At 35.6% G+C, this 20,629-nt stretch overlaps 1 protein-coding gene across 21 annotated transcripts in view; it reads right to left on the minus strand.

Moving 5' to 3' along the window:
- The window catches only part of LOC106874804 (AMP deaminase 2), a 210,989-nt gene that overhangs the window by 132,162 nt on the left and 58,198 nt on the right, over nucleotides 1-20,629 (minus strand). For 14 of the 21 annotated variants that reach the window (XM_089338198.1, XM_089338192.1, XM_089338189.1 and 11 more), the window contains exon 3: nucleotides 9,569-9,607. The exons of the other annotated variants lie outside the window; for them this stretch is intronic. In XM_089338198.1, coding sequence (XP_089194324.1) covers nucleotides 9,569-9,607 — 39 coding nt within the window. The remainder of the gene's footprint in view (nucleotides 1-9,568; nucleotides 9,608-20,629) is intronic. 21 annotated transcript variants of the gene reach the window in all.

The following is a 20,629-nucleotide window of genomic DNA, read 5'->3' on the forward strand; positions in this document are numbered from 1 at the left end:
CTTTTACGTGTCACCCGCACGAAAACGGCCACGCTCGAAATGGTGTCTTTTATGTGCCACCCGCACAAGCCAATTATATATATACATATATATATACACATATATACATATAATTATATATATACATATATATACATAATTATATACATACATATATGTAAATACATACATATATATACACATAATTATATTCATATATATATATATATATATATATATATATATATATATATATATACACATAACTATATATATATATATATACATACATAAATGTATATAGATACATATAGATCTATAGATATACATATATACATGTACAAGTGTATATATGAGTGTGTGTATGTGCATGTAATGAACATAATGGTGTGCGTGCATCCGTGCGTGCATGCGTGTGTGTTAAAATATGTTTCAGCTTCTAAAGACAAATTCACTGCAGTTACCATGGAGAAAAAAATTTCTCTCTTACGGTAAAAAAGGTGTAAAGGCATCATATCAGTGATGCCCCTGTGAGATTCCCAGAAATGTTTCTACCTCTTTAGCAGTTATCAATGGGAAACACTGAAGGGAGGCAATGCTGGACAGACTTAATCAGAGCTACACCTTTAACAAAAACACAATCAACAAGTTGTGCCGTTAGACCGCCAAGTTGGAAAGCATTTCAGCAATATCAGTATCAAGTGGTGTATAGCCATAAGCAAACTTTAGGTTGGTTAAAATATGTTTGTGACATATTTCAAGTTTTAAAGGCAAAAAAAAATTCACACTTATGATAAAAAAAAAAGGTGTAAAAATGCCATATCTGTCCAGTGGTGTCCCTTGTGACAATCATTTTAACTAATTATGCTGTATAATTAACAGCTAGATTAAATGAAAAATTTGAAGATATATCAGTTTCCGTATTCTCTGTAATTGTTTTGGATTTAAACTCCTGAAAACATTCTTACTTCAGTGAAGCAAACTCAGTTTTACGCATCAGAAGAATTACAGTGGGATTGCTCACTCTAAGTGATCCTTGATGTTTCTCACTACTTGATGTGGTTAGCCATAATCTAGACAATACGTGAGAGCTTATACATTACTCGCCTGGTTAATCTATCCTTATATACTCATCATATTATATATATATATATATATATATATATATATATATATATATAAGAGAGTATTGTAGTTCGCTTGAAGCATTGCGTATTGTTTGTAAAGAATAAAAAGCTTAGAATGGTATAACTATGCACTATAGAACAAAAAATAGACTATATACCTGTTGTAACTTGGTTATCTATAGTCTGATGATATTTCGGAATTACAATTCCTTCTTCAGATCTTATTTGCTGGAGACTCCAGCAAATAAGAAGGAATTGTAATTCCGAAATATCATCGGACTATAGATAACCAAGTTACAACAGGTATATAGTCCATTTTTTGTTCTATAGTGCATAGTTATACCATTCTAAGCTTTTTATTCTTTACAAACAATACGCAATGCTTCAAGCGAACTACAATACTCTCTTATATATATACTAGCAGAAGTGCCCGGCGTTGCTCGGGGCTTAATTGTTTTAAAGTACTGTTGATGATTGTACTATGTTTTTTGTTTTTCCTTGTGGAAGGAACGCAAAAGAATCACTCTTGCTGCCCACACGCGAGCAGCCAACGTAAAGCTGACCATGAGAGAAACACGGCTCCCCTAAATGCATTCCTGCGACAGACAGTGTTTGCCCCTGTGCTTTGTTAATTGAGATTGCGAAGCATGGCCTCACTGGGAACTGGGACCTCCGAAATGTGAAAGGTAGGTCTGCTGCTGATGGGAAAAGATGCATTCTGGGTATGAGGACAACGTTGCCTCGACCACACCCTGTGATTATTGTGGCCTCAATCAGATTAGGAGATAAGGACTTAACGATTAAACGTGTCCCATTACATTGTTTAGGCGGAACCAAATTTCGAATGAGCATTATAGGGGCACCAACTTTAAGTTTGAGAATGTGTGGAGGTAGTCCAGGGGGCTCAAGGGAATTTAGTACTTCTATTGGATAGTTGATGACGTCCTCAGGGTCAGGAGTTGTATCAATAGACTTATATATAAAGTCATCTCGAGGAATGATTTTTAGCATTTGATCATTAATATGGTTAACAGTTGTATTCTTTGGGGCTAGAATAGCCCTTTGGCCAATCCAATCCATATTATGATAATTTGCTTGGAGATCTGGGAAAACTGCATTGGTGAGATCAGAAGGCATATCAACAATGGTACAAAGTGAATCAATGGCAATATTACCCTTTTCATCGCAGGGAGTTTTGGCTTCGCCAAGTGCAAGGAGGGTGTGAGAAAATTCTGCTGATGCTACGTCACCTCACATATGAGCCCGCATGTTAGTGTGAAGTTTGAGAGTCTTCACCAGGGGCCACAATGCAGATGACTTAAGACACGCACGTACTGTATCAGCTGTATTCCCCTTGGGAATAACTGGCAGTGTTTGCCTGAAGTCCCCTGAAAGAAGAAGTGTTATGCCTCCCATGGGAACTGTAGAGTCTTTGATGTCTCTCAGAGATTTATCTAGCACCTCAAGATCACCTCTGTGGGCCATTGTACATTCATCCCAAACAATAAGCTTGCATCGTCTGAACACTTCTGCCTGCTCTGAGCTGTTACTGATGTTGCAAATTGGTGTGTCCGTCTTCGCTAAGTCAAGCGGGAGCTTGAAAGTGGAGTGAGCTGTCCTGCTGCCTGGCAACAAAGTAGCCGCAATTCCAGATGATGCCACAGCTAAGGCAATGCCTTGTGTTCGCCTAATCTCAGCCAATATTAATTTTGTGAGAAAAGTTTTGCCAGTTCCTGCAGGAGCGTCGAGGAAGAAAATCCCCCCCAGCTTTGTCCTGGACAGAATTAATAACGGAGTTGTAAGCGAACTTCTGTTCTGGAAGGAGCTTTGGCTCATTGTTCGCTATGTACAGGGCAAGTTCGTCAACATTATAACATGTCTCACGCAGCAAATCAGAAGACAGTGTGTTTGGGCGTTCCCGGTTTGTTGAAAGTAGGCCATACACTGGCAACGGACTCCCGCCCATATTGAGAACAGTATCTTCGATTTCAAGCAGTGCTCTGTTGTAAATGAGGTCACTGTAGTCGATGTCGATTGATGGATTTAGCAAGTGAACCTGATGCAGGAAATCTTCAGACATGTAATTTTTGTAGGTCAGCCATAAAGAGGCAGGATCACCCAAGTCGCACCATAGGAGTAGAATAGCGAAAAGCGATCTTAGTCTTTTAGGGGATTTTAACAAAACGCCCTCCGCCATAGTGGCGGCCCATTGTGAATCGTCCTCCAAAAGTCCACGCCTGAAGCAGGCTTCGCGGAAAGTGTCACATAATTCACCGTCAACAGTTCTTATGTCTTGAAAGCTTTGTGGGCCGACAACGTCATGAAGGAGAAGGCGAAGGTGAAAACACTCATGCTGGTTGGGAGGCACAGTGTACACTCTTCCTAGACAACTGTTAAACTTGACACCGGGATGTCCTTGAACATCCTGACCTGACTTCCTACGCACCCAAGTATTCTTTGACCACACATAGTAGGACGGAACCTGAGGGTATAAAAGCGTTTTGGCAAATGTGTCACGCCAATTAGAATGAAGTCGTTAGTAACCATAGGTACATATATATGTGTGTATTTACGTATGATTGGCAGTGTGTCTGTTTATTTGACTCTCACTCCCATTTGTTTCTTTGTCTTTTTTCTTGGATCGTTGGTAAACGTTCGTAAGAGAAAGTAGCAATTGAAACGATGTGTAAGAGGAATAGAAATAGTTAATTTTAGAGGGGCAAAGTAATTTTGTATGTATCTGTCATTACAGTATCGAAATGTGATTGTTTCAGTTTTGATAGTTTTCTTTTTCTCCTTCCTTTCTTTTTGTATTTGTTGTTGTATTTTCGTAAAGGTTCGTAAGAGAAAGTAGGACATAAGAGGAAGTAGGAGTTGAAAGGATTTGTATTAGAAAGAGGAAACTAGATTTTATTAGGGAGAAAATGTTTACTCCTGTAGTTTTACGAATTTTATTCATTATTAGGAAATTTTTGGAGTGAAAAAATGACGCAGTGACCTAACTTATTGTATTTAGAATATTAATTGCGATTGTTTAATCGAAGAAATTTTGAATTGTGTAATTGTATGAATTTTAAACATACACACACACAGAGTAGATTCGCCTTTTATAGTATATATATATATATATATATATATATATATATATAATATGATGAGTATATAGGGATGGATTACCCAGGTGATACAGTAAGAGCTCTCACATATAGTCTAGGTTACGTGAGAGCTCTTGCAGTACCCTCCTGGGTAATCTATCCCTGTATATTCATCATATTATGTGTGTGTGTGTGTGTGTGTGTGTGTGTGTGTGTGTGTATGTTGTTGGCACTCCGTCGCTTACGATGTCGAGGGTTCCAGTCGATCTGATCAACGGAACAGCCTGCTCATGAAATTAACGTGCAAGTGGCTGAGTACTCCACAGACACGTGTACCCTTAACGTAGTTCTCGGGGATATTCAGCGTGACACAGTGTGACAAGGCTGATCCTTTGAATTACAGGCACAACAGAAACAGGAAGAAAGAGTGAGAGAAAGTTGTGGTGAAAGAGTACAGCAGGGTTTGCCACCATCCCATGCCGGAGCCTTGTGAAGTTTTAAGTGTTTTCACTCTATAAACACTCACAACGCCCGGTCTGGGAATCGAAACCGCAATCCTATGACCGCGAGTCCGCTGCCCTAACCACTGGGCCATTGCGCCTCCACACATATATATATATACACACACACACACACACACACACACACACAGAGTATAAAATTGTGTCATTGTCCTGAAATAAAGGGCTGAAATATATAATGCTATAAAAAGAAACTGCATAAATGAACAAAACATGGGAGGAAGAGATTACAAAATTGAGGTTTAAAATAGGTGGAATTGAAATAGAAGTGGAAAATTTATTTTAAAATTAGCTTTTATGATTTTGGATTAAAAAAGCAGTTTGTCCACATTCCGAAAATGAAATTAAAAAATGTTATCACAAACACTAATGCTTAACAGTGTTAAAACCTTTTAAAGTGTGATTGCTTTTATCCTGATTTACCATGCAACATAGAAATTATATTTACAGACTTGAAATCATGCATGAAACAATCGTAGTGGTGGTCTTGTGAATTGTGTGTGTGTGTGTGTGTGTGTGTGTGTGTGTACATACACACACACACACAAGTTCATGCATTCATTATCACAACACAATGGGGTTTTTTTGGAAGGAGGAGGAGGAGGAAGGGAATTTGAAATGTATTGTAAGATATTCATAGCCAACTTGGTTTGTTTGATTTACATAACAGTGCATGCATTGACAATGTAGTTTTTTTTTGAGCAGAGTCTTTTGGATAATTTAAAATGAAATACAAATGGTGTAACTCTATTTTTTTTCTTTTCCTTTTTGATAAGCATTCACAACAGTTTGCTAAGTATTTGCAGTGCTAACACCACAGATTTTTATCTCTCTATGGAGAAGAGGATCAATATGTGAGATCAATCTAAGTAGTTTCTAGTCTTCTTAGACCTTTATCAGAGAAAGAATACCCATCTTCTGTCCTCAGAGAGATTTATAGTTTAATGCTTGGACAAACTCAAATCACAGCTAAACTTGTCCAACTAAATTGGAAAAGAGTACATGCACTGACAATATGGTTAATTAAATAATTAATAATATACTACACATTTTTTTTTATTGCTATTTCTTATATCTTTTGCTTGTTTCAATCACTGGACAACAGCCATGCTGGGGTACGAACTTGAAAGGTTTAATCAAACAAATCAACCCCAATACTTTTCTTAAGTTTGGTACTTATTTTATCAGTCTATTTTGACAAACTGCTAAGTTACAGGGACATAAACAAACCAAAACCAGTTGTCAAGTGGCAGTAGAAGAAAAATACAACACAAACACCAAGACACACGCACATAGTTACATACATAAATATGTATGTGTACAATGGGCTTTTTCAATTCCCTTCTACCAAATCCACTTACAAGGCTTTGGTTGGCCTGGTTGGGGTTACAGTAGGAGATGCTTGCTCAAAGTGCTGTGTAGTAGGACTGAACCCAAAACCAAATGGTCAGGAAGCACATTTCTTAAGAACACAACCATACAATGTGCCTGTTGGTAATATGAAGTGTAATGTAAGGGGGGGGGTTTTTGGGGTTTTTTTCTTCTTTGATAAATAAACAATTTTATTGTTGTATTTCATTTTTTAAATTTTGTTTCTTGCCAAATGAACACACACACACTGTATATTTTTTTCTTCAATCGTTTATTACTGTTCTTATTTTATTATTTTAACTCCTGTCCATTGTCTGGAAATCTTTCATCATATATCTGTGACCTCTGAAGAACAGAATGGAGTGTGTGTGTTCTTACACACAAAAACAAAAAGTGTCGCTGAAGAGGTCACAGATGTATGACAAAAGATTTCTGGACAATGGACATGAGTTAGAATAATAAAATAAAAACAGTAATAAACGAGTGAAGAGAAAAATATATAGTGCCTGTGCTCATTAGGGAAAAAAATTTAAAAAATGACCATCTTGAAATACAACAATATCTGTTTCAACACATGATTTCATAACAGGAATCTTGCAAAACAAATAGATAAACAATTTTAGTTTGGCTGTAAAAACAAAATAGACTAAATGTTAACACTATGGATGTTCATCTCTCTCTATAAGCAGAAAAAAATAGGATCAATCTGAATAGTTTCAAGTCTCCTTACACTTTCATCAAACAAACAGTACCCATATGTTGTACAGAGATTGAGATCAATTAATCAAACTGTACACATTATATAAATATCTGTACGCTTTTAACCTCTTCATGGACATAAGATGAGTATTCAAAATGAGAGTGAATAAAGACTAGAAACCAATCATATAAATTCCACATTTTCTACCCACACAGATATTGAAACTTGTGGTGTGACCAGTTTGTTTACTCTAAACAGTAAGGCTAAAACAATATGTTTATCAACAAAATATACCACACAATGCAGTTCATACACACACACACACACACACACAAATATACATATATAAATATACATACAAACATACATAGATAAATATACATATATCCATTGTATACATACATATATATATATATATATTTATATATAACGTTGACCACTAACGTGGACATTCAATGTGCTAGAAATAGATCACATCTTGTGTCTACTAAGACCTAAATTGTTCTCAAAACGAAATTTAGCGGAATACCAAAGCGTAAGCGGGCAAGACATTTAAAATTACCAAAAAATTTATATATATATATATATATATATACACACACACACACACAAATACACATACATACATACATACATCTCCATCAATGGCCTATCTGTTTCTCCAATATCTGATGAGGAATCCCACAGATACCTGGGAGTAGATGAAAACGTATCATATGAAGGTACCTGTAACAAGGAACGTGTTACTAAGGAATACAGAAATCGGGTTAGGAAAATATGGACCTCGGAACTCTCTGCGTTCAATAAAGCAATAGCCCACAATGTGTTTGCAGTACCAGTACTCATACCGACATTCGGGATACTTGACTAGACGATCGATGAAATCCGAGCCCTTGATGTGAAGACCCGAAAAATTCTAACGAGCACGAACAACTTTCACATCAATAGCAATGTAGACCGCCTATACCTAAAACGAAATAAAGGAGGGAGAGGCCTAACATCAATTCAGACTGCCTTTGAATGCCGTGTCATATCTCTTCGACATCATCTCATAACCACCAAGTGTCGAAGTGCACCCCTTGATGAAGTCTGCAGACATGAGGTAAATACCATCATGAGATTGGGAAGGCAACTACTTGACAAGCATTCCCTATTCGACAACCCTGAACTCTTACCCAAAGAAATTGCAAGACTCTACCGTAACATAACATCAGAGGAGAGGATGAATGCATTCCAGCAGAAGACCATGCATGGATACGTTAATAGAAAGCTCCAGGGTGATAACAACATTGACAACCAGAGCAGTCTATCGTGGACAAACAATCGGGTCACCAACTCTCACTTTGAAGGGTATGCCTTTGCTATTCAAGAACAAGAAATAGCAACCAAATTCCAAATAAACAAACGGGACAGAGAGGCGGGCAAAGCACCACAATGTAATAATCGATGCAGACTCTGTGGAATCAGTGTCGAAGATATCACCCACATCATTAGCAGTTGTCCAAAAATGTCATCAAGGTATTACCTACCTATGAGACATGATGTTGTGGCAAAGACACTGTACAATGAAATCTGCCGACAGGATAACCCCGGGGCTAAAGAGATGAAAACCCATAATGAGGTAGAGGCCATTACCACTCACAATATGAAAGAGTATTGGTGGAATGTCCCAATAAAAACCTGAATAAAGTGCAGACATAATAGACCGGATATAGTAATCTGGGACAGAGAAGAGAAACTCTGTACAGTAGTAGAAATCAGCTGTCCTGTGGATGTCAACATCCCACTAAAGATTAGAGAAAAAGAGAACAACTACACCGAGCTACTGAGAAATTTGCAGATACTCCACCCAGACTACAAGTTCAGATTCATACCCGTGATTGTTGGGGCATTGGGATATGTAACGAACTGCCTCAACAAAAACCTGGAAAAATTAGGGTTCTCAAAACCTGAAAGAAAAAGGCTGATTAGAAGACTACAGATTCAAGCCATCAATGGAACTGTAAAGATATGTAAAACTTTCCAAAAATTTAGCACATAAATACATATGCATGCATCTAGACATAAAAACGCATCCATAAAACAAACATACAAATCTGCGCATACACTAACACCAAATACTGCACACACACACATATGCACAAATACCTAGATGATGTTGATAAAAGTTCCAATGAAGGAGCCTTGAATCTATGTTAGAGTCCAGCTCTTTCTCTATTGACAAGAAATACAGAAATGAAACTGATTGATAACATACATACATACATACAAACTTGCACACATGCAAGCATGCATGCTCATACATACATACATACATACATACAGTGAGTATGCCCTTAAGAATAGAATTACTATATATTACAATTTAGCTGTATTGCAATGAGTTTTAAGCAATGAATTCTAAATGAATTATCCAAACAGTACTTTGTAAGGAGATGCACATAAGCCAAGAGACTCTTGAAGAAACTTGTGTATGAAGGAAACAAGGTGAGCTGATCTTTATATGGTAAGCTGTTCTTTATATGATAAGCTTGTCTTTACAAGCTGGTCTGTATATAAGCTTGCACAACACCATACAACATAAATACTACATGTTTAAATACAGTTACAATATATATATATATACACATATATATACATATATGCATGACAGAGAACAATCAAGAGATGTAGGTATGGTGAAGAAGTATTTTAGTAGCACAGCTTGGGAATAAACACTTGATTGGAAAGCAATAGCATGAGAAAAGGCAAACAAAAAAAACAACAAAAACTCACACAATACGTCTGTGGTTATGGTCACATTTATGAGGGTATCTGTAAGAGGATGGAGTTATTAAACAGATAAGAAGTGGATTGAGCAAAAAACAACCAAAAATAATCAAAATCAACAAATCAAGAGATGGTTATTAAACACAGCAAACATGAAAATTTGAACAAAAATTAATATGTATGTATGTATGCATATATATATAATCTAAACATTATTTGCTCAATTTATGAAGGTATGTGAATGATTTAGAAATATTTTTATCGGCAGTGCAGCAACAGGTATTGAACTAGTTTAAAATAAATTTGGAGTGGCTACCAAAGAATGTATATAGATATATATGTATGTATATATTATAGACAAGTATATATGTATGTGTGTATGTGTGCCTGTATGTGTGCCTGTATGTATGTATATACATGTGGTATTATAATGTTGTTAGTAAAATATCAAAGCAGAGAGTAAACAATAAACATGGCCCCAGAGCATGCACAATTGGATAACATTATTAACAAGAGCAGTAATGTGTCTGTGTGTGTGTGGATGGTTATGTATACATGTTATAATGTATGCAAATGGCCGCAGCAGTAGCAACAACAGTAACAACATGAGATTTGAATATCCAGATTCATTTACATGAAGATTTGATAGATTCAAATTAAAGCCTCATTAAAAACATCATTTCATAAAATTTATCATCATAATCCATTTAAAAACAACATTATGATTATCATCAAAACAGACATCATCATTATCATCATCAAGATCACCAGCATTGTTTTCATGCTCATATATTTTATGCATATGGATTAGATGGAAACAATTGATCCTGAATTGATAGAGCCACAATCTATTGTGTTAATTCTTATGGTAAAACATTTATTTACTAGATATTTAAATCTATAAACGCTGCATAACAGAACAGAACCACAATGAACCAACAAAACAAAAATATATTTAAACAATAAACAATTCAACAATCAAAAAAGCAATTAGTATCTAAACATGTAAATGTAAGTTTTTTAAATTTTAATTTATTCAGAGAAAGATGGGGTGGGGCAGTACCCATAAGTTTCACAGACCCTCCTAAAGAAAGATGTGGGAGATGAGGGAAGCACTCATAAACTTTGCAGTTTCTTTCAAATAAAGAAGTGGTGGGAGAGAGGTAATACTCATGAACTGAGCAGGTCCTCCCAGAGAAGGAGGGAGGGGCGAAGTATTAAGCATAACATGTCGTTTCAAATTGATGAGGTCAATATAGTCATTTTCAGCTCAAACCTCTCTAGGTTGATTTCTGTATGGAAAACAAGAACAGACATTTCTGAAAGAAAATTTGTGGAAAGAGTTTTTGTACAGGTTTTGTGAGTGTGAGACTCAATAGAGATGACAAGAGGAAATAAGTTTAGTGTATCAGTATCAGATAGATTTGAAGCTGGTCAGCTGCCATTGTTTCAAAATTTGCAATTGCAAAGCCTCTTCGTGAGATCAAGAATGGTTGACCGGCATGGACTGAAAAATACTAATATTACATAAACAACTCACTGAAAAATACTAATAAAATAGACTCTTGTTAAACCATGCTCTGCTATTCCAGTTATTAGATAAACCATACAATGTTTGAATTAAAAGGGTGACTGTCAGTGTGAATTTCCCTAGCCATCTTTGAGTACCAGTGTTATAGGAGACCTATATTCTGAGTGTGCTTGTTGAATACTGTACACCACCAAAGATGGTAAATCCTTTCTACAGGGTGTTCACAAAGTCTGGGTACATGGGGATTAACACATACTTTGAAAATTTATTATTTCTTATATTTAATTGTTTATGTTATGATTTTATTTACTCCATGTACCCAGACCTTGTGGACACCCTGTACTATAGACACAAGGTTTGAAATTTTGGATGGACAGGGTAAATCGATTACATTGACCCCCAGTACTTGACTGGTACTTATTTCATTGATCCTGAAAGTATGAAAGACAAAGTCAACCTCAGTGGCATTTGAACTTAGAACTAAGCATTTTGTCCAGCAAGCTAATGATTCTACCAGCGAACTGCCTTATAATCAAAGATCATAATGGGAACTAATTTTTCTGTTCCATGTTTTAAAATATTGCAGCAGTTGTTCTGGGATAGCACTACACACCTCACAACTGAATGCATTCTGATATATAATAGGTAAATGGCAAAGTAATTGCTAAGTGACAAAAACAAAACTGAAGATGAATAACATTTTACCAATTCACATCCTACTTTGCAGTCCTTTCATCCACTTCTCTAAGAAATAGATTTTCTTTGTAGCACTCTGCACTTCCATCTAACAAATTATCCTCCTAGCATAACTACTCTTTGAATTCATTTATCCCTCCTCTTTATGTGCTTCTATCCACACCATTGCTTCAAGGGAGAATAATAATCCAAAGAAGTATGTAGCCCTTTCTGTGAACTAGAAATAACTACAGGCTGATGCTTCAATGGTGAGCATCTATGAAATGTATGATGTTAATAAGCAAATAATTTCAGAATAACAACAAACCCACTGTACATTCTTTGAAATAAATGTAGATGCAAATTCTAAAGCATTGTCTATTGGAGCAAGGAAGTATACAATAGTTGCAGAAGATACAAATCTTAAGGAGGTAGTGAAGTAGTAGTTTATCCATCAGTGAAGCTGTAGTAACAACACCCGTGTTATAGAAACCTGAAGTATTGTTGCCAAGATAGCAAGACATAGAGGCATATAGAAATAGGAAGTAACTGATAGGTGACTGAGGTGATTTAGAAAATGACAAGGAACAAGGAATAAAACTAACTATGATGAAGCAGGCAGCACACCATTCAGGAAGAGGTTACATTAAGTGTGAATAGTTCCTAATTCCCAAGTGTATTATGAGGATGTAACAGGGTTGTATTGATAGCAATTATCTTGAAATACCCAAACTTTTAAGAATGAAGTCACTATGTCTGGCAGTAAATTCATTACCCCTTTAACATTCAGATTAACACCAAATATAATGTTGACTTATTTACATCATATTGCATTAATCCTGCATTATCTCATAGCTTTGAGATTTCAATGAAAAGACAAATAATATTTTTTTGTAATGACATTCTAGAGTAGGTGTGAGAGGTCAGTACCAGCCAGTTTGAACATGAATAAGACAGGTAGAATATTTGAGCCAGATATGGTTGATTTAAAAGCTAAATAGTTAAGGGATATTTTTCAGTGTTGTATTGTGTGAAAGCAGACAGTGTGCACTTTTTGAAGTTAGTGGTGATGGAGCGGACAGCACAGCTATGCGTTTCCAAACACATAATGTACCTACTACCAGTACCTTGTTATCATTCCAAGAAATTGCGATTCAAGATGCATAATTTTAATGACTGGTTTTCCTTGCAGTTCTTTCCTGCAGTGTGTAAATAACAAAACAAAAAAAAACATACGCAGAATTTTCTGTTGATGAGATGAAGGTGTTACTAATTTTAGACAACACGCTTGATAAAATAAATTGGCATTTGCTCTTGCCATTGACGGTAACTCCATAATCTAACCAATGGATGAAGTTATAATTGTAAGAGACTATAGCAATGGAGATATTTCAATGAGGTTTGTGTGGTGATAGAAAAGGATGAGCTTAAGAATGATACACAGGGACAAATAACTCTCAGTAACATCAAAACTACAGCCTCAAGTCTGCAATACTGAATTTGGCAGCTTCATAGAAGGCAGTGAAGACAACCAGTATAGGCAAATACTCTAAGAAAATGAGGACAAGCAATTACATATCTCGTGGTTGCTGTTGTTCTTTTGAGTGCTTTTCGTTTTATCAAATATGGATATGACAAATCCATTTGGTGAGTAAATAAGTTACTTTAGACAGTTGATAGTTGAAAATTCCTCAGAAAATATCAATGGAAGTATTTGTGAGGAGTCATCAGTTCTGATCATTTATAAATATTGCAAAAGGTTGCAACAGAATGTTATACTTCTCTGACACAAAGATAGCATTTTCTGATGCTATTAATATAAGGGGCCATGTGTTCTATGATGGACTGATCAATTTTTTGCAATTACTAAGATCGTCATTCTTTAAATTCCAGATACATTCAGGAAATGATGTGGTGAGGTGTCTTTCTGAGTGTCTGAATATATACAAATGTAGCAAGAATTTTTTAGAAAGGAATTTTCAGTAATCCCTAAATAACATTTTCTTGCATTGTCAACTACAAGAGATATCAGTTCAATAAACTAATGCTTCAGGAAGACTTGTCACTGAGAATTACAATTACATGCACACACATACATATAGATACTGGCATATATGCACACATATAAGCTGTCACCTGCACAAACATATATAAAGATATATGCACAAACACTTATATACACGTGCATGCACACACACACATATATCACAGTTTATCAATTTAACATCCACTTTTTTATGCTAGCATGGGTCAGATGAAATTTGTTGGTGCAGATTTCTTACAGCTAGATGCTTTCCTGTTGCCAACACTCATCTGTTTCCAAGCAAAGTAATATTTCTCTATGGCTGGACATGTTTCTTCAGAAGACTGGAAATGAGGAACACCAGTGTGATGTCAAGACAAAGGGACACAAACACACAAACACACACACACACACATTTGCCCACCACAACAGAATGGAGATCCTAAAACCAAAGTGTCACATAAAAAGCATTGGTGGGGGTGCTGGTGCCATGTAAAAAAACACTGGTGATGGTGCTATGTAAAAGCATTATGTAAAAAGCATTAGGAACAGCATCCAGCCATAGAAACCAAGCCAAAACAGACTATGGAACCTGGTATGGCCCCTGGCCTTACCAGTTCCTGTCAAGCCATCCAACCCATGCAAGCATGGAAAACGGACAAAATATGCTGATGATGATGATGATGATTGATGATATGCACACACAACACATGACAAGCTTCTTTCGATTTCCATCTGCCAAATCAACTCATAAGGCTTTGGTCAGCCCAGGGCTACAGTAGAAGACACTAACCCAAGGTGCCATGCTGTGAGACTGAACCTGAAATCACATAACTGCGAAGTGAACTTCTTAACCATACAGCTATGCTTGTGCCTATCACCATCATCCACATCATCAGTTTAATGTTCACCTTTACATGCTTTCATTTTATTCAATTCTAACAACGCTTCGGCACCCATTTCCAATAACTATTCATCCTGCATCAAATCAATGCGTCAGCTCATGTAATACGATGTAATAACTGCTCTCTTCTTCCTTTGGTTAGTCCAAGGCTATACCAAAAGACACTTACCCAAAGTGCTATGCTGTGGGACTGAATCTGAAATAAAATTCAGCCTATCCAGGTTTTCAACTATATACTAAATAAACAACAAATGTGAACTATATTATATATACTTCACCAAATGTTTTTCAATGTTTCTCTTATTAACAAACATTCACTGCTGTCAACTCCCTGTCCTGTCATTTCAACTGGCACCAACTATAAATTCCTTTCTACATTAAATTTGTCTAACAACTTCACTTGATGCATGCATATATCTACATAATTGATATAGCAAATACATACATCTGGATCACACACACAGTTTATACATAACAGATATGGCAGATACATTTATACACATACACAGTCTCATATATACAAACACAAACTTACACACACACACATACATACAGACACATATGTACACAAACACACTTTTTTTCTGCATTTCACAGCTGTTTTCTTTTTCCAATCTTATCAATGATTGGAGAGATTGCTTACATGTCTGTTTAACACCTGGCTACCCTATTTTAATGCTGACAGCTGAACCATGACCTGTAAATAATAGAGAGAGGTGGGGGGGGGGGTCATTTAGGTTAGCTGTATTGTTTAAGATAGAGGCAGTGAAGATCTCTCAGCATTCAGCTGCTGTGCTTCATAACCTTTCTCAAAACATAATTGACTGGTATTATATAAATGCAGCTATTGAAAAAACCTAACAGATGCATTACACCAATTCAGTTGACAAAGGATAGAACAAATGAATTTATAAAAATCCCCACTTCGTAAGAACTCCATTTTTTGTGACACCATGCCAAAGAAAAGTTTATTAAAATTCAGTTTTATTAAATTACTGAACAAAAATTTAATTTCACCATAACGCCAGTGTTATAATGGTGGCAGCTGATGAAGGAAATGTTCTCTATGTGGTCTGTGTGTTTTCTGTACCTTGTTTATCATTTTGTCCATGTTTTTTTGCAACGTTATGTATCCAGATATGCATCTATATATATATACATGTAGATGAAGGTATGTACATACATGTACATATATATGCATATACTCATATATATATATATATATATATATATATATATATATATATATATATATATATATATATATATATATATATGTTGTTGTACTTGGGGATGGTCATATTGCCAGTTTAGCCAATAAAAACACACGCACTGTATATTTGGTGTTAATTTGCTTCAGCTTTATATTACATTATAAAAAAAAAAAAAATTTTTTTTTAATTTTTTTAAAAACACACACATGAACAAATAAATAAATAAAAACAAATACAAACGAACACGTATTAACAGAAAATATAGGTGATACAGACACTCCCCATACACACATGCACTTACAAGAGACACAGACACATTGAAGGACACGCATGCGTAGACACATACAATAGGAATACAAAATACAAAATGGCTGATAGTTAGCAAGGTGAGACACACATAAGAAAGAAGGAAACAAAGGACCACTGATGAGGTCACAGAAGTGTGACGAAAGAACTCTGGCCGAAATAAGATTAAGATTAATGTAATATAAAGCTGAAGCAAATTAACACCAAATATACAGTGCGTGTGTTTTTATTGGCTAAACTGGCAATATGACCATCCCCAAGTACAACAACATCTGTTTCAACACACGATTTCACATCAAAAATCTTGCAAAACAAATATATATAGATATATATATGTATATACACACACACATGCAAATGTTTATTTTTTATATTCAGTTATAATAAAAACAATCCGATGATTTACTCTATACTTTTGTAGAGTACAAATTTATCATTCTTATACAAGTAAGCCATTGACAGTGACTTCGAAGTTTCAGCTAGCTAAGCTATTGCTGGACAGGCCAATGATTGCTTAGCTGGACAAAACTTCAAAGCCGTTGTCAACAATATTCTTGTATAAGAATAATAAATAAATAAATAAATATATAAATACATGTGTGTGTGTGTGTGTGTGTGTGTAATGGTTACATTGGACTTACAGAAGAAAAGTATTTAAAGCTTCTTTAAGAAATATAATACAACCATTTCAATTGGTTATGTTACAAATAACTTCATAATCCTGGCCTCTAGTACAAACAAGACACCATAATATTTAGCAGCATAATAGAAACAGATGTAATGTGATGTGTATCATAGTCTGTGAAAAAAAAAAACTGAGTAGACAATAGAGAGAAAGAGAAAAAAGGGGGAAAAGAGAGGAAAGGGGTAGAATTTAGTTACAATGCTCCATACTCTCCTTTACTTGTTTCAGTCATTTGACTGCGGCCATGCTGGAGCACCGCCTTTAGTCGAGAAAATCGACCCCAGGACTTATTTTGTAAGCCTAGTACTTTGTAAGCCTAGTACTTATTCTATCGGTCTCTTTTTGCCGAACCGCTAAGTTACGGGGACGTAAACACACCAGCATCGGTTGTCAAGCGATGGTGGGGGGACAAACACAGACACACATACACATATACATATATATATATACATATATATATACATATATACGACAGGCTTCTTTCAGTTTCTGTCTACCAAATCCACTCACAAGGCTTTGGTCGGCCCAAAAGGCTATAGTAGAAGACACTTGCCCAGTGTGCCACGCAGTGGGACTGAATCCGGAACCATGTAGCTGGTAAGCAAGCTACTTACCACTTTTGCGCCATATGGTGCACAAGTTTTTTTTTTGTGTATGTTTGTTGTCAAACCACATTTGAAAAAAATGTAAAATTACAAACTTCCTTTCATTTCACAAAAGATATTAATAATGAAAGGCATTATCTTTTTATTATTCGTCTTTCACTTGTTTTATTCATTACTGTAGCCAAGCTGTAGTACTGCCTTGAAGGGTGTAGTCAAACAAATTGACCCCAGTACTTATTTTTAAAACCTGGTACTTAGTTTATCAGTCTCTTTTTACTGAACCACTAAATTACAGGGGAATGTAAACAATCCAACACCAGTTGTCAAGTGGTAGTATGGAACAAACACAAACACACACACACGAAGAACTGTCATTGTAAGCATATTGTGGTGAATAAGGATCAGGACTTCTAAAGAAAGTTTCCAGAGATAGATTTTCCAGGAGGCTTTATCATTCATCTGGTTAACACAATAGAATCTGGAGTTAAACCACCAGCTTTAAAGAAGGCTTATATGACAGGATTTACTTTAAAATTCCAAATTCTCAAAATGCCACAAACCCGCTCATAATTTACTTACACTCACTTTGAATAACAAATTTACATTGCAGGCAGACAGAAAAATTATGTTATTAACTGTTTGTTATCCAACCTCTGTACATACACCTACGCAAATATACTTCTGGTACATATCTTGTACAACTAACCTGTTTATGTGTGCATACACAAGTCGTTGTTGCCGTCATCATTACCATTGATGTCAGCATTATATTCACCACTGAAGTAGTGGTTGTCATTGTCATTGTAATCATCATCATCATCAATATTCATCGTCCATTTTCCATGTTGATATGGGTTGAACTACTGGTATGGTTTATGTGTATTTATTTTACAGTCAGAAGATCTCAAATTTGACTATATTTGGCCAAGTGTCTTCTATCATAACTTTCATCCAACCCATGGCTTGTGTGTGAAATGTAGTATTCAGTGATAACACCCTCCACTCCAGACTTTCCTTCATCTGCTCATTTCAGATGTGATCTCTCAAGGAGATTCCCAGTATTGACTTTACCATGGCTCTTTGCACCATTATTAACCACTGTTCTTCCCTCTTACTCATCACCCATGTTTCACTTGCATAGAAAATTACAGGTAGAGTCATGCTGTTGAAGAGATTTGCATGCAAGTGGCTGAGTTGAATGCTCAGTTGAATGCTCTCCAGCCTGATCTAATTCTCCATAAAATCTCATTATTCATGTTGTATCCCACAGTTATAGCTTCACTGAGATACACATAATTTTCCACCTCCTCGACTTCGTTACTCCCGTCCACAACTTGACTGGATGCTGCACCAGGCTCCATTGACTGTTCTGGCATGGTTTCTAAGGCTGGACACCAAGACCAGTACATTTTACATGGCACCAGCACCAGAGATTTTTATATGGCCCCATGACTCATGCTTTTTATGTGGTATCATCATGAGTGTTTTTTATGTGGCACCACACATATATATATATATATAAATAACAAAACAGGAAGCTGAAAATTTTGGAGGTATTATTTATTCATCATTTACCAATAGAAATCACAAAATTGTACATTGGATAAACATGTAAGAAATTCTTCAGACAGAGAATCAAATATTATTATTTCTAATAATAGTATTAGTTCTTCTTGATAATTACTTCTAATAATCTCTCATAGAAAATTTCTTACATGTTTATCCAACATTTACAATTTTGTGACTCCTATTAGCAAATGAAATATGTAATGGTGAATAAATAATATCAAAGTATTTTCCAGCTTTCTGTTTTGTTATATAATAACTCTACAAACAATATTCCCAGAATTTTCAACTCTAATATGTACCTAACATCAATACAACAATGACAACAACTACATACTGAATTGTAATATTAGAATAAGGAAATGTGTAATACCAGAATAAGGAAATGAATTTTCCCTGTATTGTGGCGTTATTATTTTTCTGTAATAATGCCCTTCATCTTAATATATAAATCTGAAATTGTGTGTTTGTGTGAAGCCTTTTTGAATGTTTATAGAAATCCACATTTTCCACTTTTTCATAAAAATTTTTACATCAATGGAATTTTCTCGATGTGAACTTTCCAGTGCAGTAATTAGATTTTTAAAATTCCGTTTACTTTGTGTGATTTAAGGGAGATTTGGCTGTTGTTTCTAGCAACTTTTATATTTCATCCCTTCTACCTGGAACGCCATTCTTACACACGCGCTCAACATAAAAATATAGAGAGTAAGAGTTAAAGAGGGAGAGGGAGAGAGAGTGATACATACAATGTCATAGATTAAACTTTCGTCTCAGTGTTCTTTACCTATTTTTCATAACATAGATACGTAAAAACACACACAACCACACATACTTGACCTGTGACAACAACATAGACATTGCTCTCAATCTCTATTCATTTCTCCCCCTCTTCCTCTCTCGCTCTCTGTGCAAGTAAACACAATCATTCACATCGTGGTATATTTACAAAACATTGATGGCATCACTACAGAGTTGTATCCCCCAACATTGGAAGGTCATAACTTTCATAAAAATGAATATTTTTTATGAAATTTTCTATGTATATATTATTTATTATGTAGATTCCAAATATACAAAAATTTTCGGTGAAAGTGTTTTGGAAGTGGGTGGGGTACAATATTCGGAAATTCCACTTAAATTCTTCTTAACTTCCAGGAAAATGAATATTTTTTCATGAAATGTTGTACAAATGTACCTTGATGTATGTACATTTCAAGCATGTAGGAATTTTGAAGGAAACAACTGCAGGTTATTTTTGAGAAGTGTTCCCCACTCGGTGGTGTTTCGGAGCAAGTCGTCCATATTTGTTTCATTTTTCTCTATTATGTGCTTATGTGCATCCTTAGATTTCTAATGAAGTAATAGGCAGTGAAGAGAAGCAGTTATAAGAAAACTTTTAACTACCCCTATTCCTTTCTCTCCCCCTCTCTACCTCTTCCTCTCTCGCTCTCTCAAAAGCATACATTCAGTAAAATATAACGTCAATGTTTTGTAAATTTACCACGATTTTCACTAGGGTGTTAGGGTTAGGGTTTTAGGGTCAGGGTTAGGGTTT

Source organism: Octopus bimaculoides, chromosome 20 (genome assembly GCF_046866305.1).
Source record: "Octopus bimaculoides isolate indiv1 chromosome 20, ASM4686630v1, whole genome shotgun sequence".
NCBI lineage: Eukaryota > Metazoa > Mollusca > Cephalopoda > Octopoda > Octopodidae > Octopus > Octopus bimaculoides.